This window comes from Mustela nigripes, chromosome 2 (assembly GCF_022355385.1).
Source record: "Mustela nigripes isolate SB6536 chromosome 2, MUSNIG.SB6536, whole genome shotgun sequence".
Lineage (NCBI taxonomy): Eukaryota > Metazoa > Chordata > Mammalia > Carnivora > Mustelidae > Mustela > Mustela nigripes.
This window is the reverse complement of record NC_081558.1, coordinates 18219397-18243229: the sequence shown is the minus strand read 5'-3', so window position 1 is coordinate 18243229 and position 23833 is coordinate 18219397. Positions and strand designations below refer to the sequence as shown.

Sequence of the window (23833 nt, the reverse complement as noted above, 5' to 3'; positions counted from 1 at the left end):
AGTCCCTGGCCTGCCTAGCTGCCCAAAGCCTGGGGGTGACACCAGACTGGGATGGCTTGGCTGTCCTGTGACAGCCGGGACAGCTCCTTCCTGTTGCCCTTCTCCCCTGGCCTAGACTGCTTCCTCCGAGGGCACTTCTGTTTCCGTCCAAGTCAACACCAACATCACAGACGTGGAGAGCAACAATGTGGACGACTCCATGGCCAGGGTGAGGCTGGAGGTGGGAGAGGGGGCAGCCGTGAGCTGCAGAGATGTGAGTGGTCCACGCATCCTGCGGGGAAAGCCGTGGCTTCGAGGTAGTCATGCCGGCGGGGGCGGGGGGGTGGATCTGTGATGGGTCCAGTGCCCAATAGGGAGAGGCCTAGTGATCTGCTATAGATTTTGCCTGTGGCTCTCTGGTCTGCTATCCAAAGACTTTGAATTTGTAGAGCCCACAAGACCCCATAGTCTGTGCTCATGGGTAGAGAGAAGGAATTGGGGTTAAGGGGAAAAATATGGGATCAAAAGGGACGCCAAGCTCAACTAGAGACCCAGGTGGGGTACCACGCTGTCGTGTGTGCCCCCTACCCGCCCGACCCTGGCTGGCTGAGGATGGGGCACCGTCGTCCAGCGCCCCACCTTTTTAAGCCTCCCTAGGCCTGGGCCTGGGAGGTAACAGAACAGTATATGCCCATCTCTGCATGCTCTCTAAGTCTGGGCTTCCTCTCCTCTGCGTCCCCATGTGTCCCTCCTGTCTTTACATACAAGAGGCTCCCCCATGTCCAGGTTTTCACATGTGCCCTGCACGTCCCATATAGGCGGGTATTTGTGTGCGGGGTCCCACTTCTGATCCTGTATGGTCCTTGCCTGTCCGTCTTTGCCATCACCCCTTCACGGGCAGCCTTTGCAGGGGGTGTCTGGTTTCCTAGCAGGCGAGCACAGGGAATGAGCTAGAGGATACAACAGTCAGCGGTCAAGAAGATGCCAAGGCGGCAAACGGGTCCACACTGAAGGCCCTGGGCCTGCCTCAGCCACACTTCCACAGCCTGGTGCTGGACCTGGGCGCCCTCTCCTTCGTGGACACTGTGTGCATCAAGAGCCTGAAGAACGTAAGGGGCTGGGGTGCTCCTAAGAAGAGCCATGGGAGAGGACAAGACCCCCCCCCCCCAAGCCTCCTGATCCCAAAACTAGATCCAAGAGCCTCTCTGAGCTCCCTCTCAAAACTCTCCACCTCAACCTGCCTGAGTCCTTCCTTGGAGCCCTCGAGCCTCCCTCTGAGTCTAGCCCCTGCTTTTTTGGCTGCAGATTTTCCGCGATTTCCGAGAGATCGAGGTGGAGGTGTACATGGCCGCCTGCCACGGTGTGTGTGGGGGAACGGCACAAGGGGTCCAGTCAGGGAGTGGGGCTCTTCTAGCCGAGGAGTCTGCCAAGCAGCACAAAGAGAAAAGTCTCTGAGAGTGGGGGTCAGAGGGGTCTTGGGAGGCAGGGTCAAGGGTTAGGAGTGACTGGAGGTTTAGCTGTAACCTCAGGCATAGAGGTCATGGGTGAAATGGGTCAGGGTTTTCTGGTGACTGAGTTTGGGGGCTTGATGTTCCTGGTGGTTCCGCAAGTCAGGGGAGACCTACTCCTTGCCCGCAGCTCCTGTGGTCTCCCAGCTTGAGGCCGGGCACTTCTTCGATGCATCGATCACTAAGCAGCATCTCTTTGCTTCTGTCCACGATGCTGTGCTCTTTGCCCTCCAGCACCCGAGGTCCAGCCCTGCCAGCCCTGTTTCGGTGAGCCGGCCTCTGGCTCCTGAGTTCTTTTTGTCTGTCTACTGCCTGTCCCTACCCTGACCCCCACCTCCAGGAAGTCCACCCTTTCTGAATGGCACTGTCCCCAGTGGACCCACTGGTACCCCTTCCCGCCTTCCACTGAAGCTGCTCCCAGGGGCAGGGGTCGCTGTCCTGGGGGAAGGGGCTGCTGTGTGTTTTTGGAAACTGACTGGAGCCTTCCCTACCTATTCAGACAACCAAACTCTGACCGTGCCTCCGCCCTGCCTACCCCTGCTCACCTCTGGAGGCTGTGACCAGGCGCTTGTGAGAAACTCCCCGCCCCCGGGCTGCCTCCAGACGTCACCCAGGAGTCCCCTCCGTATACACACACACGCAGCTCAGGGATGGAGGTCCTGGGATTCCCACGTTCAGTGCCATAGGCCTGGGCCTGGCAAGGGGCACTGGAGTCAGACCGGCACCAGCTGGGCTGGGGAAAGATCCATGTTTTTAGCCCTAGAAATAAAGACCTGTTTGCCTACCACCAGGCTCTGCTGTGCCTTGGTGGGGGCTTGGTGGAGTGGCAGTGATCCATAGCCCTGACTCCTGACACCCTTCTTATGCCCCAACATGGTGGGCTGAAGTCAGAAGTTGCCGGGGAAGGCTTGGGAAGGGCAGAGTCAGGTAGGAGAATAAAGAGCCAGAGGGAGAGTTATGGGGCCCAAGGCCAGGGTGGGGGCACCCCGGGTTCACACTCCTCAGCCACGCACAACCCTCGGCGCCTGTGTCTTTAGCTGGAAGACCGTGGAATCTGCTTCTCAGGAATGGTCCCAGTGAATGCGGCCCCTGGAGGGTGGAGAGTGAAGCTGAGCAACCCGCTGGGGAAGCGAGGTATCCACAGGTGCTACTAGCCTGTGTCAGGAAGTAAGCATGTGGAGGACTGACTGACTTGGGAAAAAAGTCTGTTCATATTATTAGGTCACTCGGGCTGTGCAGGTCACTCTCCACCCAGAAGCATGTGCTGACTTCTACCTTAAAAGGTCAGCATCTGGGCATGTCGCCCAGTGGGCAACCATGGGCCTTCCTCTGGGAGAGCTGAAGCCCTGAATGAGGGGGGCGTGGGGAGGGCTAGAATCTTCTGGGTCTCCGTGGCGGAATAGCTGGGATGGTCATGTCACCATTCCCACATTGTGGGTTGCTTGGTGAGGATTAGATTAGATTAGATTAGATTAGATTCCGTGCCAAGGAATGCTCATAACAAGGCCAGTGTTCCCTGCTCGGAGCCCGGGAGCTCTGCCTTCTGCAGGTACTGCCCAGGCGCCCTGCTCAGTGCTGGGCCAGTGGACAGAGGCCGCATTGCCCTTCCTGTCACCGAAGTGCCCCTTGTCCAGCTCCGTGTTTATCGTGTGTGGCGGCTGCATCCTGCTCTGTGTTCATGAATCATCTGCCCCCCCCCCCCCCCCAACCACAGGCCAGGAAGTCAGGGCTTCTTAATCCACTCTGACACGCCATGTCCCAGCCTCAGGAATGGTGCCTGGCTTGTGGTGCGCTTGGCAAATATTGGGTAAGGGAAACTTCTGGGCCAGAACAGAGGTCAGACAGACCTCAAATAAGAACTTGCATATTGTTAGAACGACTTTGAAGGAAACAAAACAGGGTCACACAAGAGAGAAGGGATTGTGTTGCCCAGCAGGGTCACAGGAGGGAGGCTAAGGGAGCAGTGTTGCCTGGCCAGGCTGCTCCTCCTGAAAGGCCATGGATCCTGCTGGAACCCACAGCTCGCTGCTGGGGGAGGGGGAGGGGTGTTTGCCCGTTGCCAGGCACCCGGGTTCTATCCGGGCATTTGGCGCCGCCATGCTGCTCGCACCATCCTTCCTGCTACTGCTGCCACTGCTGGCCATGCCAGCTCCCTCCCAGGCCTGGTCTCGGCCCCTGTGGTACCAGGTGGGGCTGGATCTTCAGCCCTGGGGATGCCAGCCCAACAGCCTGGAAGGTTGCGGGGGTAGCCTGGGCTGTGCCGGCCACTGGATGGGCCTGGGGATGAACCGCCTCTACCCCGTGGCTGGGGTCACCATCACCACCACCATGATGCTGATGATGGGCCGCGCGGTGCTGCAGCGGCGGCGCGCTCAGGCCACCAAGTCCGAGGTGAGTACAGTGCTGCTTGGTCCTCCGCAGCCTCCTGCCTCCGCTCCCACCCTGTGAGCTCACATTCTCCACCCAGGCCTTGCGTCCTCTCCCTCTTGGCTCACAGCCTTGGGCCCCTACGCTGGTCCATACCCATCGGCCCTTGACCATTCCCTGTGGCCAGTACTCTGCCCCCATCTGTCCACCCATTTACTATCCCTGTTCCTCATCCAGCCCCCTGTGACCACCCTAGCCCACGGCAGACCCTCGCCGACCCTCCATCACCATCTCCCTTCCCGTCCCCTGCTCCCCGGTCTCATTGCTGCCTCTCCCCACAACCCCACCCTATCCCCCTGCTCTTAACTCCTGCTTCTTGGTCCTTCCTCAGCATCCAAAGGTGACCACTAGCCCGAGTGGACCCTGGAAACGGCGGACCCCCATCTCAGACCGCGCCCTGCTCCTTGGGGTCCTGCACATGCTGGATTCCCTCCTGGTCCATATTGAGGGCCACCTGCAGCGTATATCCACCCAACAGAAGACCCCAATAAAGGCGATATCCGCCCAGAGTGGGTGACCCAACATATGCCTCCCTTTGCCTGATGACCTGAGGATGGCCTAAGGCTCTGGGCCAGCCTCAGGCCTGTGTGTGTGTGTGTGTGTGTGTGTGTGTGTGTCTCCTCTACGGGTCTGCCTGGTCCCTGTGTCCCCTTTCTCCTTCTGCAGCCAGCAGACTGGAGGCCTCCGTCCAGGATGGGTGTGAAGATGGAATGGGCTCACACTGCTCCATCGCCCCTACCAACAGACCCCTCTTCCCTAAGGTCTCACCCACAAATCCAGCTGTTCCTCTGGGGCTCCTCAGGGGCCCCAGTGTGATGGGACAAGACTTGACCATCAGGGCAGACTTGGGTAGTCCATGGAGGGCTTCCCAGAGGAGGTGACAACCTGGCTGAGTCCATGAGGGCTCCCAGCTGGTGATGCAGAGAGTTGGGTAGAGGGGCGGACGGTGGTTGGAGGGTGAGCCCTGGCTGCCTTCATCCTTGTGGCAGCCCCAAACATGGTCTGGCGCCTGGGCAGCCCCTGCCCTAAGTCCCCTGGAAGTGGAATGAGGGCTGAACTTCACCCCCTCTTCCCTCCCTTCTACCGCAGACAACCCGAGTGGGTACTGAGACCTGTGCGTGTTGAAGGTCTGTTTTAGAAAAAGAATATTCAAAAATAGAAACCGGTGCATTCACATGAGGAAAGAAATGAGAGATTACAAATGTTAAAGACTTGACCTTACAATGCAAGATCCAGACCAACAATGTGCTTGTGGTGATGTCCAAATTTGTTTCTGGACTGTGTGTTCTTCTGAACCCCCGGCTGCCGACTCTGAAAACCTCCATTTGGATGAGGGGCTTGACATAGGGGGGACATACTCTCTACAGAAAACAGAAAAAGAGGGGGCGCCTGGGTGGCTCAGTGGATTAAGCCGCTGCCTTCGGCTCAGGTCATGATCTCAGTGTCCTGGGATCGAGCCCCGCATCGGGCTCTTTGCTCAGCGGGAGCCTGCTTCTCTCTCTCTCTCTGCCTGACTCTCCGCCTACTTGTGATTTCTCTCTCTGTCAAATAAATAATAAATAAAATCTTTAAAAAAAAAAAAAAAGAAAAAGAAAACAGAAAAAGAACCCAGTCTTCCTTCTAACGTGGTTGATTGGCATTTGTGTTTTAATTTTTGATCATTTAGAAAATTCCTCTCCTAACCTGTTATTGATGACATCTCATCAATGGTCTGGGTGGTTTTCAAATTTGGAAAACGGTCATCAACTTGCCTTCATATAGAAGCTGTGGAATCTGGAGGAGTTTCTCCAAGATGGGCTTCGGGCTCCACAGACATTTCAAAACTTGTTTTCTTTTCGTGGGCCACAATTTTTCTAGTGCTGGACACTGTGGGGGCACCTAGGTTGTAAATGCGATAGGATCCTGTATTTCTGTCCTGACCAGGAGCTCTGATCTGACAGGAGGTTCCTGGGGGGCCTCCTGTACCAGGACAGGAACAATTAGTTAACTACACACAGGAGTGGAGCAAACCACATTGGGTCCCTCTAAACCCAAACCAAGTGTGTCCCTGAGTTTGACTTGGAGCTGTGGCCCTCAGATCCCAGCCTGCTGCTGCCGGCCACTGAGAAGGCAGACCGGCAAGTGGGTCTAGCTCAGCTATAGAAGCGCCTCATCACAGTTAGTTTTTGTCCTTGGTCCAACCCTTTCCCTCCTTCCCTTAGATACCTAGCTTGACTCCCTGGTAAACATCCTAATCTCCCTCTTGGAGTCTGCTGGGACAATCCCCAACCCACCATCCTCTTGCCTGAGCCCCCCAAATTATACTTCTTCCGTGTCCCCTATAAGAGGAGAGGTAGGGTGGAGGGGTTGGGTGGGAAAAGACAGAGGTTCTAACTGAATGCAGAGAGAATATCTTCATTTTGCAAGTGTTTAAAAAAAAAAAAACGCGGTGTTTGGGTGGCTCATTTGGTTAAGCATCTGCCTTCAGCTCAGGACGTAATCTTGGAGTCCTAAGATTGAGCTCCACATTGGGCTCCCTGCTGAGGAGGGAGTTTTCTTCTCCCTCTCCTGATCCTCTCCCCACTTGTGCTCTGTCTCCGAAAAATAAAATCTTTGAAAAAAAAAAAAAAAAAGACTTGCCCTTACAGACACACTACTGGGAGTCTTCCCAAAGCCTGGAAGAGAAGGGCATTGAAGCTTAGGATTCATCAGCCTCTTGCTAGGCCCATCTCTACATTCTACAAGGTTCAGTGAGCACCCACAGTTTGCTAGTTCCATTGCGGATACCGGGATCCAGTGAGGTCCCAAACAGAGAGGGCTCCACCTTACGTACTCACAAACGGGAGGGCGGTGGTGGTGGTGAAACCAGTTCAGAAAAAGCACTCTGCAGAGAGGTGTGCTGGCCTATCAGGATGGAGAAGACGTGGGCCAACTGTGGGCTCCTGAAGAGTGAGGTGACTAGAGAAGGGGACAGTGCCCCAGTCAGAATGACAAGTCTGGTAAGAGGGTGGGGACGGACCTTGGCCTTATCCAGGAACTAGAAGACAGTCAGAATTTCTGTGGAAAAAGGAGCTCTGGAGAGTAAGAAGGAGCAGGCTGGGGAGCAGGAGGGGTCAGTACCTCCTAGTGAGGGCATGTTGGGCAGAATAATGGCCCCTCAAGAGGGCCATGGGATCTGCAGCTATGTTACAGTACATGGCAAAAAGAACTTGGTGGATGGAATTAAGGTCAAAGACCTTCGGGTAGAGAGATTATTCTGGATTATTTTCTTGGGCCTAATGTAATCACATGAGCCTTTAAAAGTGACAAAGAGGGCAGATGACTGGGTCAGATTTAAATTGTGAGATGTACTTGATCCTCTGTTCCTATTTTTGAAGATGGTAGAAGGGATCTTCCACCATCCAAAAATCCAAGGAATTCAGGTGACCTCTGGAAGCTGAGAATGACCTCCAGAGACAGCCAGCAAGAAAAACAGGAACCTCAGACCTACAACTACCAGGATCTAAATCCTGCCAACAACACAAATGATCAAGGACACACAATTCTCTCTTTGAACCTCCAGAAAGGACCACAGCCCTGCTGATGCCTTGATTTTAACTTAATGAGATCCATGATGGACTTTGAGCCTAGAGAATGGTGAGGTAACAAATTTGTATTCTGAGTCAGAGTTCCAAGTAATTTGTTAAGAGGGCAATCGAAAACTAATACTGATATTGGTATCAAGAGCAAAGTACTACTGTAGCAAACTCTAAAAATATGGGAACGGCTTTGGAATTGAGCAGTGAGGAAAACCTGGAAGAAGTTCAAGGAGCATAATGGAAAAAGCCCAAACCGCCTTCAACCATTAGCGGAAATCTCTTGACTTTAAAACTGCTGCCCATGAGGGCTCAGAAGGAAACAAGGAACATGTTACTAGAGACCAGGAGGAAACAGGAGGCTAAGTAGCTGTAGAGAGCTTAGTGGAATTGTTGGTGGGTAGAAAACAACTTGTAAATGATAAACATGGACATTAAATAGAAGAGATTTCCAAGTAAAATGGAAAACACAGCCTCAGCTCTTGTTATTTATGGTAAAATGCAAGAGGAGGGAGGAAGATTGAGAAGAAAAGGGTTAAAACAGAACCAGGATATTGATACCAGAAACTCTCTGCCAACTGTCCCCCAAATCATTGGCATTGATACACTTCTAATCAATCCATGCTTTTCTTTTAGGCTGACAACAGACTATTCTTATAAATAGTTTAGAACAGGGTGTGACATCACAAAAGATAGCAGAATAAGATTCTCCAGGAATCCTCCTCTCCACCGAAATAATTACTGAACTTGCAGAGACTACGTGGCAGGTTTTTGGAACCCTGAAGTCTAGTTGAACACTTGCAGCATGCAAGGAAGAGTTTGATGAAAACTTCAATTCATGGGGCTCCTGGGTGGCTCAGCGGGTTAAAGCCTCTGTCTTCAGCTCAGGTCATGATCCCAGGGTCCTGGGATCGAGCCCTGCATCGGGCTCTCTGCTCAGCAGGGAGCCTGTTTCCTCCTTTCTCTCTCTCTGCCTGCCTCTCTGCCTACTTGTGACCTCTGTCTGTCAAATAAATAAATAAAATCTTAAAAAACAAAACAAAACACTTCAGTGAATTTCCCAGTTTCCACCCCATGCTGAAGCAGCTTCCCAGGCGCAGGGGACTTAAGTAGACCTCACTCCCCCACCTTCCCTTTGGGAGCAGGACATTTAAGGAAATCTTTGTCAGGTCACTGGCTGCCCAAAGTGAAAACAGAATAGAAACTTCAGCAATTGCACGTAACAAGGAATATACACTTTGTAAAAACAGTATAGAAAGGTCATAAACAGACAGCTCCACCCCCTCAATGAGCTGAAATCAGGATTCCCTGAAGAGTGAGAGAATTCGATTTCCAGGATTACCACATGCCATACTCAGAATGTCCAGTTCTCTACAAAATATTATGCAACATGCAAAGAAATGGGAAAGTATGACCTATTCACAGGGGTTGGCGGGGGTGGGGGGGGGGAGAACTTGACAGAAAACATCCCAAAGTAAGCCCAGGCAGTGGAATTATTTGTGAAAGGGAACCATGGACAAAGAGCCAAAGGAAATCAGAAAAAAAAATCTGAATAAAATTTGAATATCAATAAAGAGAAAATTCTCAACACCGGAGTTGAAGACTATAATAATGGAAATGGAGAACAAGAAGGGTTCAACAACAGACTAGAGCAGGTAGAAGAAAGGATCAGTGGACTTGATAGTAAGACAGATGGAATTATCCAGTCTGAGGGTCAGAAAGAAAAATGAAGAAAAAATGTGCAGTTCCTGTCGAGTATCATCAAGCAGAACAACCTGTGTGGTGGGGGGTGGTGGGGGGGGAGATCCGAACAGAGAAGAGAGAAAACGGCAGAAGAAAAGATTTGAATAAATTATGGTCAACTTCCCCCCCCAAATCTGGTGAAAAACATGAGTACAGACAACTACAAAGTTTGGTTTGGTGGTTTGAGGCTTAGCATAAACGACTCTATTTCGGGCCTCTGGTTTTTAACAATAAATATTGTATAATCCTACATCTACAAGATATTTAAAATAAGCAAATTTATAGAAAGAGAAGGCAGAATTGAGATTACCAGGGGCTGGAGGAAGGAGGAAATAGTGAATTATTGCTTAATAGGTATAGTTTCTGTTTTGGATGATGACACAGTTCTAGAAATAATGATGATGGTGGTACAGTATTTTGAATGTAACCAATGCCTCTGAATTGTACACTTAATGATAGTTGAGATACTAAATTTTACGTAAATATTAGCACAATTTAAATCTAAAATTAAAAAAAACAAAAAACAAAAAAAAAAACAAACAGGTGCGCCTGAATGGCTCACTCAGTCAGTTAAGAGGCTGACTTTTGATTTTTGGCTCAGGTCCTGTTCTCAGGCTCCTGGGATTGAGTCCTGCTCAATCAGAGAGTCTGATGCAGGATTCTCTTTCTGTCCCTCTATCCCTTTCCCTATGCTCTTGTGCTCTCTCTCTAAAATAAATTAAAAAAAAAAATCAAATTAAAAAAAACATGAAAAAAGCCTAAAACAGGGGCGCCTGGGTGGCTCAGTGGGTTAAAGCCTCTGCCTTCAGCCCAGGTCATGATCCCAGAGTCCTGGGATCAAGCCCTGCATGGTGCTTTCTGCTCCATGGGGAGCCTGCTTCCTCCTCTATCTCTGCCTGCCTCTCTGCCTACTTGTGATCTTGGTCTGTCAAATAAATAAATAAAATCTTTAAAAATAAATAAATAAAAAATAAATAAAAATAAAAGCTTAAAATAATAAGTTGATGAGTATAGCAAATAAATATTGAAAAAGAAGAGTAAGGTTAGTGCCACAGCCTTCTCAGGCAGCCCACACAGACCTGCTTACAGGTTTGAGAATCCCTGGGGTGGGTAATAAAGGGGATATGGATAGAGATGGATAGAAAAAGAAGGTCTGGACAAGAAATGCTGTTAAGGTGCCTTGGTGGCTCAATGGGTTAAGCCTTTGCCTTCAGCTCAGGTCATGATCTCAGGGTCTTGGGATCAAGGCCTGCATGTGGTGCTCTGCTCAGCAGGGAGCCTGCTTCCTCCTCTTTCTCTGCCTGCCTCTCTGCCTACTTGTGACCTCTCTCTCTGTCATATAAATAAGTAAAATCTTTAGAATAAATAAATAAATAAAAATCTTAAAAAAAAAAAAAAAAAAGAAAAAGAAAGAAAGAAAGAAATGCTGTTAGAGGGGCACCGGCTGGCCCAGTCGGTAGAGCATATGACTCTTGATCTGGGGGTCATGAGTTCAAGCCCCACGTTGGGCATAAAGTTACTTAATAATTCAGTTAGGGGGGAAAGGATATTTTTACTTCACCTCATTCCATATACCAAGAAATTCCAAAGATCAGTGAATCATCAAAGACTCTTGCCAAGTCATTGAAATGGCTGCTGCTTTTAGTAAACATTTCCTTTTTTGACCAAACTCTTGAAACACATACTTCCCCAGGACTTCTACAACATCACGCGCTTCCTGGTTTTATAACTGTCCTTCCCTTCTCACCCTAAGATAGTTGTGGGGATGGGGGAAGAGGTTGAAGAAGATTGGATATAGAAATTATTTGGGGGGCGCCTGGGTGGCTCAGTGGGTTAAATCCTCTGCCTTCAGCTCAGGTCATGATCCCAGAGTCCTGGGATGGAGCCCCGCATCAGGCTCTCTGCTCGGCAGGGGGCCTGCTTCTCTCTCTCTCTCTGCCTGCCTCTCTACTTGTGATCTGTGTCTGTCAAGTAAATAAATAAAATCTTAAAAAAAAAATTATTTGGAACAGAATTTACTAAAGGGTTGGTTGTGAATTTTGAGAGAGGAGTCAACAAGATTGGGTCCTAGATTTTTAGTCTGAGCAACTGGGTTAATGGAGGTGTCATTTACTGTTGAAGGCAACTGTGGGAGGAATAGGTTTGGGAGAGTGAAGAGTTTAGTGATAGACATGTTTGATTGAGACGTTGGCCCTCTAGGGGAGGTGGTGAGTACATGGTAGGAATAGAGGAACCATTGTACGCACGGAGAGCTAAGCCATGAGGCTGGGTGAGATAACCAGAGAGCAAAGGGAAGGGAAGAGGTAGCCAGGACTGAGCCCTGGGCTGTATTAAGATTGGGAGGTGAAGAAGAACCAGCTCCAGGGTGGTGTGACAAGAACAGCAGAGTGTGGGAACCTGAAGGTGGATAAGGGATGACGCTTGGAGGAGGAGGAAGTGGCTAATTATGCTAAAGGAGGCCAAGCAACATGAAGCTCACTGGTTACCATGACAGGTGTGCACTTGGAGGAGTGATGTGAGGACTGGACTGAAGTGGCTCTGGGAGAGAATGGGAGGAGAGGAAGTGCATGCAGTGAGCTCTTGGGGGAAGTGTGGTGGTCACTGGAGGAAGTTGCTTCATAGGCAAGAAGCACTGAAGGAGACATGACAACTAAATGTAACGTTGTATCCTGGATGGAATCCTAGAAGAGAAAAAAATAATAGGTAGAAATTAAGGTAATCTGAATATATTAAGAAATTAAGGTAATCTGAATATGTATTAGTTAATAATAGTGTACCAATATTGACTCATTAACCGCAACCAACGCACCTTAATAATGTAAGGTGTTAGTAACAGGGGAAACTATATGGGAACTCTACTATCTGCTCAACTTTTCTGTAAATATAAAACTTCTTAAAACTAAAGTTTTTTTTTAAATGGGAAGAAGGACTAATTAGACAATTCTATTGCATTTTTCTCTTTTCTTTTTTTAAAAAAGATTTTATTTATTTATTTGACAGACAGAGATCAGAAGTAGTCAGAGAGGCAGGCAGAGAGGAGGAAGCAGGCGCCCCTCGGGTCATAGAGCCCAATGCGGGGCGGGATCCCAGGATCCTGGGATCTTGACCTGAGCTGAAGGCAGAGGCTTTAACCCACTGAGCCCCCCAGGCGCTCCTGCATTTTTATTTTTCACTTCTAGATCATAATATAATTTTAGACCACAAAATATTAATAAACACATACTTAAGTGTCTTTTGGTCTGCTTTTACAAAAATTATATCTTAAGTACGACTTCTTTTGAAAGATTACAAAGATTTTAGTACAATAAATCACATAAGTCATGTAAAAGTGGAGTTCAGAGGTATGCTCTTTCAAAAGTAACGTCTGTTTTGTAAAAATTAAAAATTCTGTATTAACATAGAAATGTAAATGTAAATATGGTAGCATCCTTCTCCTAGCCTTCAATCAATTTTTCAGAAGTCACTTGGCTTCGTTTCAAGTGAGTTCCTCCGGATTTTTTTCCTATGAGATCTATTAGAAAAACCACATAATTTTGTTTTGTTTGTGTGTGCAGGTTTTGTGTTGCAAACAAGGAAGGCTATTTCACACACCCCAGATTAGGAGTTTTCTTTGTTTTACAGTGTGCAGTGCACACGGAAGCCGGGTAAGTCCGGAACCGGGAGCAATAGCCTTCTCTCACGCTCCTCTCGAAAGGTGGCTCAAGGCCGATGACTTTGAATTTGAAGTCGGTTTCACAGGGCGCATGGTGACAGTGCCACAGTCCAGTGCCAGACGCACAGTGCTCGTGTCAATCGCGAACAAACGGAATCCATATTCTCTCCACCCAAATAAGCAGCCTCTAAACTGTTCCTTTTTCTTAGCGATATCTTGTTCAATTCCTTCGATGTCAGCCGTCTGAATCTACTGACTTCACCCTTTTAAAGAAAACCGTGATCAGCAGCTACCTCAGAGTCCCCAGCATCCCACGCTGGGGACTGAGCCCCCGGGCTCCCATCCCTGGACACGCGCGGCAGCGGCGCCCCTGGCCCGCGCGGCAGCTCCGAGCACGCAGTGGATTCGGACGCCCGCGGTTCGTGAGAAACATCGCGCTCTTTGCCTCCCCCGGAAAGGGGAAGATGTACTGGACCGCGGATGGGCCCGCAGTGGCCGTGGACAGCCAGGTGGGCTGAGGCACGCGGGTACCGATGCACTCACGGACAGAACCACGTATCAGCCCCGCGTAAATACTCCTGGTCTCCGCCAGGAGGCGACCGAGCCCCACGTCTGCGGTAGTGCGCCTGCGCCTCGGCGCCGCCGCGTCCACTCTACGCTTGCGCGGCGCGACGTAACGCCGACCGGAGCTAGAAGATGGCGGCTTCCGCAGTTTGCCGGGCAGTGGGGGCCGGGACGAGAGGGCTGCTGCGCACCCGCAGCTCGGTGAGACGACAGCGAGAGCACAAGGCTGTGGAGCTCGGGGCTTCGGCACGCGGAGGGGAGCGGACTGTTGGCGGCGGAGGGTGGAGATTGGGGAGGTTCCGGGGTCAGGGCCGTGCGAAGGTCACGGCGCTGAGCGGGGATGGGAGTCTCGCTACTGGCCGGGGGGCGGCGACCGGGATCCCACTGCTGGCTTGTGAGCCGAGGAGAGATCTTGCAACCCAGCCCTCAGTCTTGGTCGTCCCTTTATGCAGCCGGTCCTGCTGAGGTCGCCTGCCTTGCGCAGCACCGCCACCTTCGCCCAGGCTCTTCAGAGCGTGCCAGAGACACAGGTCAGCGTGCTGGACAACGGGCTGCGAGTGGCCTCCGAGCAGTCCTCCCATCCTACCTGCACGGTGAGCGGGGGCCCCTCTCGGGAGGCCGCGTTCATATTGCGCTTGGCGTCTTTTCCCAAGTCAGGGTGTGACCTTGGTCTCGAGTCCTCTGTGGTTTGGGTCGGACTCTTCTTCACTCACTGCTGGATTGATTCTACCACCTTAATCCCTAAGCCGGCTAGGCCTGGCTTCTTGGGGCCTTCCTCAGTATAATACACGCTCATTTAGCATATGATGCCTGCCACGCAGGAGGCCAGGTTCTTTGCAGCGTTTTCTTAAGTAGCCCATATGAGAGAGGTGATCTTGTTTTCATTTTACCATGAGGGAAGTGGGTTTCAGAGACATAAGGTGATCGCTAGACTCAGCCCGAAGTATCTCGTGGCTGGACTGCTTATGCACTTATGTAAGGAATGCATTTGAAGATTCCAAAGAAACATGATGTTCCAAAAGATACAAATCCTCTAAATTGACTTAAGGAGAGAAATCTTGGCTAGATACGTGAATAGGTGAGAGGATTCTCAAGCGTAATCCTCTGCACCCTAAACTCCAGGGCTAAGTCATTTTGTTGGCAAATTCTTTCAGTTTTCCAGGAACAAATAATGTCCTTTGATAGAAGTTGTTGGAAGTGTTATAAGTTGTTACAAGTTATATAAGTTTGATAAAAGTAAACACAATAAAAGATCATGGGCAGCTTCGGTATTACATGGTGCCTATATAAACCTACCCAAAGCCTGTTGAGAAAATTTGGGAGAGATTGCTGCATTTCATGGACCCTGAGATGCTCTAGATTGTAAGGGACACCACTGCTGGGGAAAGAATGCTGTCGGTGATACCCAAAGGCTACTATGGGTCGTAAGATTAATTTTTCTTTCTGAGATGTTAGTTGTGTAACAAATACTAGTGTAAGAATTTGTGATATGGTATGTGTATCAACATCTCTTGGGAAAGTAGATGTGAAAATTTTAAATCAGCCATGAGCAAATATTAAAAAACTAGATAGATGTGGCCTGGGTGGAGTGAGTGAGGTGGTGTATGTTTCATAGCACACCAGGAGGCTGTTGAGGGAACTGTGAGATTCTCATTGGGTGCCAGTGAGACACTTGGCAGTGTTAAGTATTCGAGGCTGGTTAAAAACTTTTTTTAAAACTAATTGTGAATGAAAGCTCCTTGCTTAATAAAATGTTCAATGTCTAAACCAATAGCCTCCTTTCTTAATGTTGAAAGAAAATCATCAGAACAAAGGCAGAGTATAATTTTTACCTTTATTTATTTTTTTAATAAGATTTTATTTATTTATTTGACAGAGAGAGAAAGAGATCACAAGTAGGCAGAGAGAGGAGGGAAGCAGGCTCCCTGCTGAGCAGAGAGCCCAATGTGGGACTCGATCCCAGGACCCTGAGATCATGACCTGAGCCAAAGGCAGAGGCCCAACCCACTGAGCCACCCAGTCACCCACAGAGTATAATTTTTAGAAAGGAGAAAATAAGTTGTTGTTTTCAAATGAAGTGTTGCTTGCCTAAAAAAAAAAAAAAAAAGATCTGAAAAGCAATAAAAGAATATAATATTTCATATAGTAATGGGGTCAGGCGAGTGTGCACAGTTAGAAACTTCCTTGGGAACCAGTCCGCAAATAGAGTGGGAAGGAAAGGTAACATAGTATGTCTTTCAGCCAGTTCCTGTGCCCAGAGCACAGCTGTAGCTCCAAGCACAAGAATCCTACTGAAAACAGCTCTCCCCTACTCTGGGACCATGACCACCTACCTGGGGCTTCTGATGAGTCATCTAGGGTAGGGTGTAAGTGGGGGCTGGGGTAGTTTGTGTGTTACCTTTGTTGATGGCTTCTTGTCCAGGTCGGGGTGTGGATTGACGTCGGCAGCCGTTACGAGACTGAGAAGAACAATGGGGCAGGTTACTTTTTGGAGCATCTGGCTTTCAAGGTGAGGCTCCCGAAGTCCTACATCTCCTTTGGGGTTAGGGCTGCCTCTTACACCTTCTGAGGATGCGAGTTAGCAAAGTCAGCCTCCTCAGTTATGGGCTTCAGCTGCGGGGGTGGGGGGGCAATCTCTGGCTGGCTTTTCTGGAAGGAACCACATGGGCTTAGCTTCTGCTGGGTGAGCACCTATCTGGTCAGTGCCAGCATAAGGCCCCCAGAGCCAGAAAAAAACCCAGGGAGCCGCAGGACCCTACTCCTCACCAGAGAGGCCAGGCCTGTGTTGTATGTGTACGTCGGTGCAGAAGCATGAAACACGTAGATAGACACGTGCATTTTAATAAATTCCTAGACTTGGGCTGGCCTGCATTATTGTCAAATGCTCTCCTCTGGCAGAATACCCGGGCATCTCTTGTTTACAGACGTAAACACCGAGGTGTCTTGAAGATGGGGACAGTATCCACCCTCAGCCCCTCAGCCAGCCCGTGTTAGCACGAGGTCTTGAGTTTTTAATTTTTTTAATTTTAACTTTTTTTTTTAAGATTTTATTTATTTATTTGACAGAGAGAGATCACAAGTAGGCAGAGAGAGAGGAAGAAGCAGCCTCCCCGCTTAGCAGAGAGCCCAATGCAGGGCTCGGTCTCAGGACCCTGGGATTGTGACCTGAGCCGAAGGCAGAGGCTTAACCCACTGAGCCACCAAGGCACCCCGAAGTCTTGAGTTTTTTAAATGAATGAAGAAATGGAGAAGGGTGACTCCCCACCCAGGCAGGCAGTCTAGCCAGCAGCAGCAGCAGCATCACAAGTGTGTGTATAGATCTCAACATGGGTGTGTGTGCCAGTGGACAGCAACACACAAATGCACACACACGACTGGGGTTGAGTCCCACAGAGCTGTCCACTAACACACACATAGTCATGTGAATGGCGTGGGGGTGGAGTGGGTCATGGCAGCATCACCTGAACATTGACGGGATCTGACCTGACTGTGACTGTCATTGAGGTGACAGAGAATGCTGGTAAGGCCAGGCTGCTGTGGGGCTGTGGATTTCAGGCCATACTTGAACTGACCATGCCTTTCTCTCCTGGCCCCTGGCTCTCCATTTTATTAGCCTGTGATACCGTGGCCTGTTCAGCACTTGGTGAACACAGATCATAGGCCCGGTATTCCTGTAGTCTTTGTTGAAGTGGTCCTGCTGGGACTTTGGCCTTTCAAGATAGGGATCCTGAGTTCCCATGTGGCCTCTGATTGGTCCTGTTGATACCTGGTTCAAGGGAACAAAGAATCGGCCTGGCAATGCCTTGGAAAAGGAGGTGGAGAGCATGGGGGCCCATCTCAATGCCTACAGCACACGGGAGCACACGGCCTACTACATCAAGGCGCTGTCCAAGGACCTGCCGAAAGGTAAGGAATGCATAGATGAGAGGGCATGGAAGGGGATAGGACTTCAGGGTGCAGAGGACAGGCCCCCCCTGCCAGGAGCTTGGACTGGCCGGAGAATTGGGCTTACCCCAACAGTATCCTCTTGCAGCAGGGCAAGCACGCCTGCCAGGCCTGGGGGTTTTGTGCCATTACTGGCCTGCAGTGGCCCACCTGGTACCCACACCTGCCCTTCTTGCATCCAGCTGTGGAGCTCCTGGCCGACATTGTGCAGAACTGCAGTCTAGAAGACTCCCAGATTGAGAAGGAGCGGGATGTGATCCTCCAGGAGCTGCAGGAGAACGATGCGTGTATGCGGGATGTGGTCTTTGACTACCTGCATGCCACGGCGTTCCAGGGCACGCCCCTAGCCCAGGCTGTGGAGGGGCCCAGCGGGAATGTCAGGTGAGGGGTGACTGGGCTCGTGCTGGCACGTGCTCAAGCGCTGTCCACACGAGTTAGTTTTTAGGCGGCCTGTGCCATCGTATGTTCTTAATTTGTACAACTGGAAATGTTTTCTCTGTTGCCATATGTTCCCTGGGGGTCTTTTTGAATGCCTGTGTGGTCTTCACTCGAGTTAGGGGCCTCCTTGTAGGGTATGATTCTATGTGTGTCCCGACAACCTGAGGGAGGGAGTGTTGGGGATTCTGTCTGCGTGGTTTTTTGTCCTCTGGTGGGACGAGCTCTGACACCGCCCCTTGAGAGCATCCCAGCATCAGCTCACAGCCTCCTCAGAGAGGAAGGACTGAGCCTGTCCTGAGGGCTGACGTGAGGGGGGCCGGAGGGCGGGTGGCAGAGATGGGGAAGGGGATCGAAGGTTGTGCTAGGGCCCATTCCCCAGAGAAGCCATGTCTCTCCTTGTCTGTCTCCTCAGCTCTGTTTCTATGGGACCCAGACTGCTGTGGTTTAGGAGAGGCATTGAGCCACTGGCTGTGTGTCTTGCAGGAAGCTGTCTCGTGCAGACCTAACCGAGTACCTCAGCAGGCATTACAAGGCCCCTCGCATGGTGCTGGCGGCAGCCGGAGGTAAGTGCTGGGGCACCATCCTTGGTTACCAGAGCCCGGCTCCTCTGCTTCTGACCGTAGGGGATCTTCCACCCCTGGGGCTCCTGCTCCTGTCCTGTCCTTAAGGACAGTGAGCTCACTCTCATGCCCTCTAAGGTGGGGCAGGATTCTGACCTGCTGCCCCCGCCAGGGCCTGCCTTGTAGGGATGCCGCTCGGCCTTGTTAGCACAGGTCTTTCGCAGTCCCGCCTTGCCCCTCAAGGGACCCACATAGCAGGCCGGTGGGAGCTGGAAGCCTTGCTAACAGATTGGTTCCTTGCAGCCTTGCTAGTGGGCAGGCCGGACACTGGGGTGTGATGATGCACATTTGATGACAGGCTGCGAAGTGCAACGTTGGAGGTTAGGGGGTGCTTTTGAAGCATGTGTTACTGGAGCCAAGGTCTGAAGGATGGGGGGGTCAGGTGGGGAGTGGGGAACCTGAGTAGAGGGGCAGGGCAATGTCATGGCCGAGGCTTAGCTGCCATGTGGGGGCCAGAGCGCAGGCAGGCAGACCAGGGAGGGTCTGTGGCAAGCGTCTGGTGGGAAGCGGCGGGAGCGAGGGATGGTTTCATAGATGGAAACCTGAAGGACAACTGGCCTTGGTAGGAAGCGGACAGGAATGGGGTTAAGGATACTTCTCCAGCTTGTGGCCTTGGCAGCCGGGTGGGTAGAAGGGACTGCTGGGAAGGGCATGGTTGGTGGCCGTGGGGTCTGTGACCTGGGGCACCAAGGGCATTTTAAACGAGCGGCATGAGAGGCTGTGTTGTGTCCAGCAGGGTGTGAGCTTGGGGAAGCAAGGAGTAAAGGCTGAGGTACCTGGCAGGCTGCTTATGGCCACAGTGCCAGCCGGTCAGGATGCTCAAGCAGCAGAGACCTCCTCTTGTAAAGGCGAGGATGTGAAGTCCTGCAGGGTCCTGAGGGACTGAGGTCACAACATCTGAGGATGTCCCCAGAATGAGTCCCGGCCCTGCAAGAGCACCTGTGTGCCCTCTCTTTAGCCTCCCCTTCCCGCCCCAGGGCAGCAGCCTCAAGCCATCTGCTTGAGGAAGGATCAGAGGGAAAAGGAGGGCAGCTGGCCTGGTGCCTGGGGAGCCCCAGGCTTGTCCTCATCGTCAGGGAGAATGCATCCCCGGGGACCCATCTTCAAGCCCGGCATGCCACTGCTTCCCTGGGGCTAAGGTGATGGAGGCTCTTGGGTTCGGAGGTACCCACCCCGCCCCTTGAGGCAGAGTCTCTCTGGAGGGTTCTCTTCCCTTACCTGTCCTGATGTGTCTGCCTTCTGCCGTCTCCCACCGAGACAGGACGCGGGGCCCGCCGCCTGTGCCTGCCTCCCTGACCCTGGGCCGTGGCCCCCGCTGCCTGGCCAGTCACGGCACTCACTGTCTCTCGGCAGGGGTGGAGCACCGGCAGCTGCTTGACCTTGCCCAGAAGCACTTTGGCAGCGTCTCAGAGGCGTACACCGAGGACACTGTGCCCACCCTGGCTCCATGCCGCTTCACGGGCAGTGAGGTGGGCCACCTGTGGGCAGGGGTGTTGTTCCCAGCCTGGGCCTCTGGAGGAACCCTCATGAACGTGGTTGTCTTCATGAGGCCAGAATCCTTGGGGGTGGGGAACGGGTCCTGTGGCCGCTGCCTCAAGCACACGTGTTCACACATGCATGTGCATGCTTCACCCACACCTGCTATGCTCCCCGGTCTCCTGGACGTGCTGGCTCTCTCAGTCTTGCCATGTTCTTCCTCAGATCCGTCACCGTGATGATGCTCTGCCCTTGGCCCACGTAGCTATTGCAGTAGAGGGGCCTGGCTGGGCCAACCCAGACAACGTAGCCCTCCAAGTGGCCAATGCCATCATTGGACACTACGACTGCACTTACGGCGGCGGTACAGTGAGTGTGGGGCTCAGCTTCGGGAGCTGTGGGTGCCAGGCCCGGAGCTCCTGCACCGTAGGGCTCGGGGCGGGCCGCAGACAGGGAGGTGGTTGCTGATGATCCTCCCCCTCGGCAGCACCTGTCCAGCCCGCTGGCCGCCGTCTCTGTGACCAACAAGTTGTGCCAGAGTTTCCAGACCTTCAACATCTGCTACGCGGACACGGGGTTGCTGGGCGCACACTTTGTCTGCGATCGCATGAGCATTGACGACATGATGTTCTTCCTGCAGGGCCAGTGGTGAGTGGAGGCCCAGTGCTGCTAGGCTTGGGAGGGGCCTTTGAGCAGGACGGTGGGGATCGGGGACAGCCCTGTCCCTCCAACGACCACCTACCCCCCGCCCGCTTTAGGATGCGCCTCTGCACCAGTGCCACAGAGAGTGAGGTGCTGCGGGGCAAAAATGTCCTCAGAAATGCCCTAGTGGCTCATCTGGATGGTGAGTCGTGCACTCTGTGGGGAGGGTGTGGTGCACAGACTGGCAGGGACGGCCCTAGGGTAGCCACAGTTCCAGCCAGGATGGGAGAGGAGAGCTTTGAAGGCCATGCCGCATCCCTGCTGGGGATGCCACGCATCCTGGCCCGCATGCCACGGCCAGGTCAGCTGCAGCCCAGCACTAGAGGAGCCGATGATGGGAGCAGGGGGCTGGGATCCGGGGTTGGCTTTTGGTGCAGGTGTTGGCCTGATGCTGGAGGCTCAGTGAGCATCTGTGCTCTAGGACTGGACTGGTCGGCGGCGGGTGGGGGGACCTGTAAGCCTCCCCTGATCCTTGCAGGCACCACTCCTGTGTGTGAAGACATCGGACGCAGTCTCTTGACCTATGGCCGGCGCATCCCCCTGGCTGAGTGGGAAAGCCGCATTGCGGTAACGTGGGCTCCTGGGAGAGGTTCTGGAGTCTTGACCTGGCAGACTCCTAGGGCGGGGAGTTGAGGCCTGACAGTGCACGGGGCAGACTGCTGCCGCAGGCATCCCTGGTGTCTTTGGCACCAACAGGGTGCATCGTTGGAAGGCGGGGCAGAGGCGCTGAATGCTGAGGGCCTGGGTGGGGTCTGCGGAGGTCTGCGGCAGGGAGGGCCCCGCTGCCTTTCTCCTTTGGCTGAGGGGGTAGCTCCTCGGTCCATGTGGAAGATCTTGGTGGGCTGAGCTGAGGTGGTCCCTGGAATGTGCCCATCAATGTGGTTTCTGTTTCTCCTGCAGGAAGTGGATGCCAGCGTGGTCCGTGAGGTCTGCTCCAAGTACTTCTATGACCAGTGTCCAGCAGTGGCTGGATTTGGTGAGTGGCCTAGATGCCCTGTTCTTTGTCTGTCTCCTCAGGCCTCTTGTTGGCCTCCCCTTCTGCCTCTGCCCTCCCCCCACCCCCAGCCTGCACTGGCAGCAGCAAACTGAGGCCTCCGAGAGGCTCTGCCCAGTAGACTGGCTGCCAGGGAGTTCTTGCTCCGAAAACCTGTCCCAGCAGCTCCCTGACTCCCTGCCAAGGTGCCTCCATCAATACTCCACACCCGCCAGGTAACGGACACCTCCGTGTGTGGGGTGGGGCTCCAAGAGCCAGAGCATGAAGCGACAGGCTCGGCACCCCTGGGGGAAAGTTCTTTTCCCTTTTTCCACTCAAAGCCTGTTTTGTGCTGCTCTGGGCAGCTCCGAGTTGGGTGCGGCACAGGGCCAGGTGTCCCTGCACAGGCCAGGTACCCCGCCCTGACGCCCCACCCTCTCTCCACAGGCCCCATTGAGCAGCTCCCAGACTACAACCGGATCCGCAGCGGCATGTACTGGCTGCGTTTCTAGGCAGGACGGCTGTATGGGCGAGAGGGCTGGGCCAAGGTTCACGGTCCCTTCCCGCCACAGACATACCACCTCAGTTCTTCAGACCTGTGTGCAGATGACCTTACCTCCAATAAAGGCTTGTGTTGAGAACTGTTTTGGTCTCTTGGCATTGCTGTGGAGTCCTCTGGGCAGCGGATGTGGGAGCAGGGACTTTCCTCCAGTTCTGTATGCCCCAGATCATTCCACCTTCCCACAGGCTGATGTCTCCTCAGCCAGGGGTGAGCGTGGGGGCTGTATTATGGAGGCCGGAAGCCTTTGATGCCTGCAGGGAGCTGAAGCCAGATGTTTCCACTTAGCCACGTGGGGGATTCTCCTAGCTAGTCTGTCCCAAGAGTAGGATGTGGGAACCCATGCTTTTGCCCTGGTAGAGGTCCCTGCCTGGGAACTCTTGTGGCTCAGGAGGGAAGCCCTTTGGTGTGGGCCCTGTGTAGTATGCCTTCTGGCGGTTTCTGGCCTCCTGGACGGACCAGGAAGGGCCAAGGACAGTCGCTGAGGCAGCCTCCTTCCAATGTTTACTGGGGATCCTGGGAGGATGATAGCCTGGGGCATAGTGTTCCCATCTGATTTCTGACTGTTGCCTGGACAGGCAGGGCAGGAATCCTTTGCCTCCATTTGCCGCTGACTCAGGCTCCGAGAATAGCCCTGAGCTCAGTGGGGCCCGAGCCCCCTCCCTTGACTAGATCTGTCCCAGGCAAGTCCTGAGCTGCTGGCCTGATGATCCCCTTCCCATCTACCTGTGGCAGCCAGGAGCCAGTGGAGCTCAGAGCTGCCTGGTCCCCCTTCAGGCCCTGGCCCCACGAGGCGGGTGAGCAGGTAGACCCCTCTTCCTGTGTCTCCACCCCTTCTGCAGTCAGGTTCCCTGGGAGCCCAGGAAGGAAGTGGATGTGAGGGGCCTGATTCTCCTGGGGGAGTGCCGCTGGCAGTCAGGAACAGGATGCAGGGACAGAGGTGGTTGAGAAATCACCCAGCATCAGCCTTGCAGTGGCCCCAGACAATCCTTGAATCCCTCCTGCCCTGCCCCAGTGCCTTTCCCTCATCTCTGCCGTCACCAGTTGTCAATTAGGAAATAACTATCGAGTGCCCGCTAGAACCCAGAGCTGGAGGTCCCAGGTCATCCCCCTACTTTGAGAGAACCTGCTAGACAGGGCAGAACCCTGACGGGCCCACCCCTAGTCCTTACATATGTGGCACACTGGGTCCAGGGAGTAAGTCTTGAGCTCCTGGAAGATGGGGTTGATGTCTAAGCCCAGGCTTAGAAAGGTTCTGGGGGTGCTGGGCACTCCTGGATGTGATCTGGTCCCAACAGACCTTGCACACCAAGCCAGGGAATTTGATCTGTGCTCTGGAGACATTTTGAGGGAGGTGCCATGGAGGTTACTGGGAAGAGAAGTGACTTGGGCAGCCTGAGGTTTAGCATGGGGACTCGGGCTGGATTTCTGTGGCACCCCAGGGAACTGTGCTATGGCAGAGCAGGGGTCACAGCCGTAGGAAGAGCTGGGTGGGCTGCAGGGTACACAAGCAGGACAGTAGCCCCAGCAGCGCTGGGGTACCCCAAGGAGGGGTAGGTTGGAAGAGGACGACCTGCCTAGATTTGGCCATAGTTGTGATGAGAAATTTGGAGGTGTCCAAGACAGTGGGATGTGTGGGGCTGGAATCCTAAAAAGAAGCCCCAGTTAAAGATGTGGTACCACCTGGCAGAGG

At 52.7% G+C, this 23833-nt stretch overlaps 3 protein-coding genes across 6 annotated transcripts in view; all 3 read left to right on the top strand.

Moving 5' to 3' along the window:
• Positions 1-2274, top strand: part of LOC132011290 (cadherin EGF LAG seven-pass G-type receptor 3) — a 36717-nt gene extending 34443 nt beyond the window's left edge. For 3 of the 4 annotated variants that reach the window (XM_059389663.1, XM_059389660.1, XM_059389662.1), the window contains 5 exons: positions 116-208; positions 909-1088; positions 1285-1339; positions 1618-1754; positions 1987-2274. In XM_059389663.1, the coding sequence (XP_059245646.1) occupies positions 116-208; positions 909-1088; positions 1285-1339; positions 1618-1754; positions 1987-2001 (480 nt within the window). In that variant the 3' untranslated portion in view covers positions 2002-2274. The remainder of the gene's footprint in view (positions 1-115; positions 209-908; positions 1089-1284; positions 1340-1617; positions 1755-1986) is intronic. The other variant, XM_059389661.1, reaches the window with a different exon arrangement.
• A 76-nt stretch (positions 2275-2350) lies between these two features.
• Positions 2351-5510, top strand: TMEM89 (transmembrane protein 89). The gene is made up of 2 exons (XM_059389664.1): positions 2351-3878; positions 4246-5510. Exons 1-2 carry the CDS (start codon positions 3486-3488, stop codon positions 4429-4431), a joined length of 579 nt encoding a protein of 192 aa, XP_059245647.1. The 5' UTR covers positions 2351-3485; the 3' UTR covers positions 4432-5510.
• Positions 5511-13517: 8007 nt separating this feature from the next.
• On the top strand, positions 13518-22222 carry LOC132011289 (cytochrome b-c1 complex subunit 1, mitochondrial). Its single transcript, XM_059389656.1, has 13 exons — positions 13518-13628; positions 13880-14020; positions 15850-15936; positions 17204-17333; positions 17555-17753; positions 18294-18373; positions 19784-19899; positions 20132-20275; positions 20394-20554; positions 20665-20750; positions 21087-21175; positions 21509-21584; positions 22029-22222. The coding sequence occupies exons 1-13, from the start codon at positions 13560-13562 to the stop codon at positions 22091-22093; spliced, it is 1443 nt and encodes a 480-aa protein (XP_059245639.1). The 5' UTR covers positions 13518-13559; the 3' UTR covers positions 22094-22222.
• The last annotated feature ends 1611 nt before the right edge of the window (positions 22223-23833 follow it).

Coding starts and splice junctions, on each gene's coding strand:
- LOC132011289 (XM_059389656.1), top strand. CDS start 13,560: ATGGCGGCTTCCGCAGTTTGCCGGGCAGTGGGGGCCGGGACGAGAGGG. Junction 14,021..15,849: donor CCTCCCATCCTACCTGCACG/GTGAGCGGGGGC, acceptor CTTCTTGTCCAG/GTCGGGGTGTGGATTGACGT. Junction 15,937..17,203: donor TGGAGCATCTGGCTTTCAAG/GTGAGGCTCCCG, acceptor ACCTGGTTCAAG/GGAACAAAGAATCGGCCTGG.
- TMEM89 (XM_059389664.1), top strand. CDS start 3,486: ATGGATCCTGCTGGAACCCACAGCTCGCTGCTGGGGGAGGGGGAGGGG. Junction 3,879..4,245: donor CTCAGGCCACCAAGTCCGAG/GTGAGTACAGTG, acceptor GTCCTTCCTCAG/CATCCAAAGGTGACCACTAG.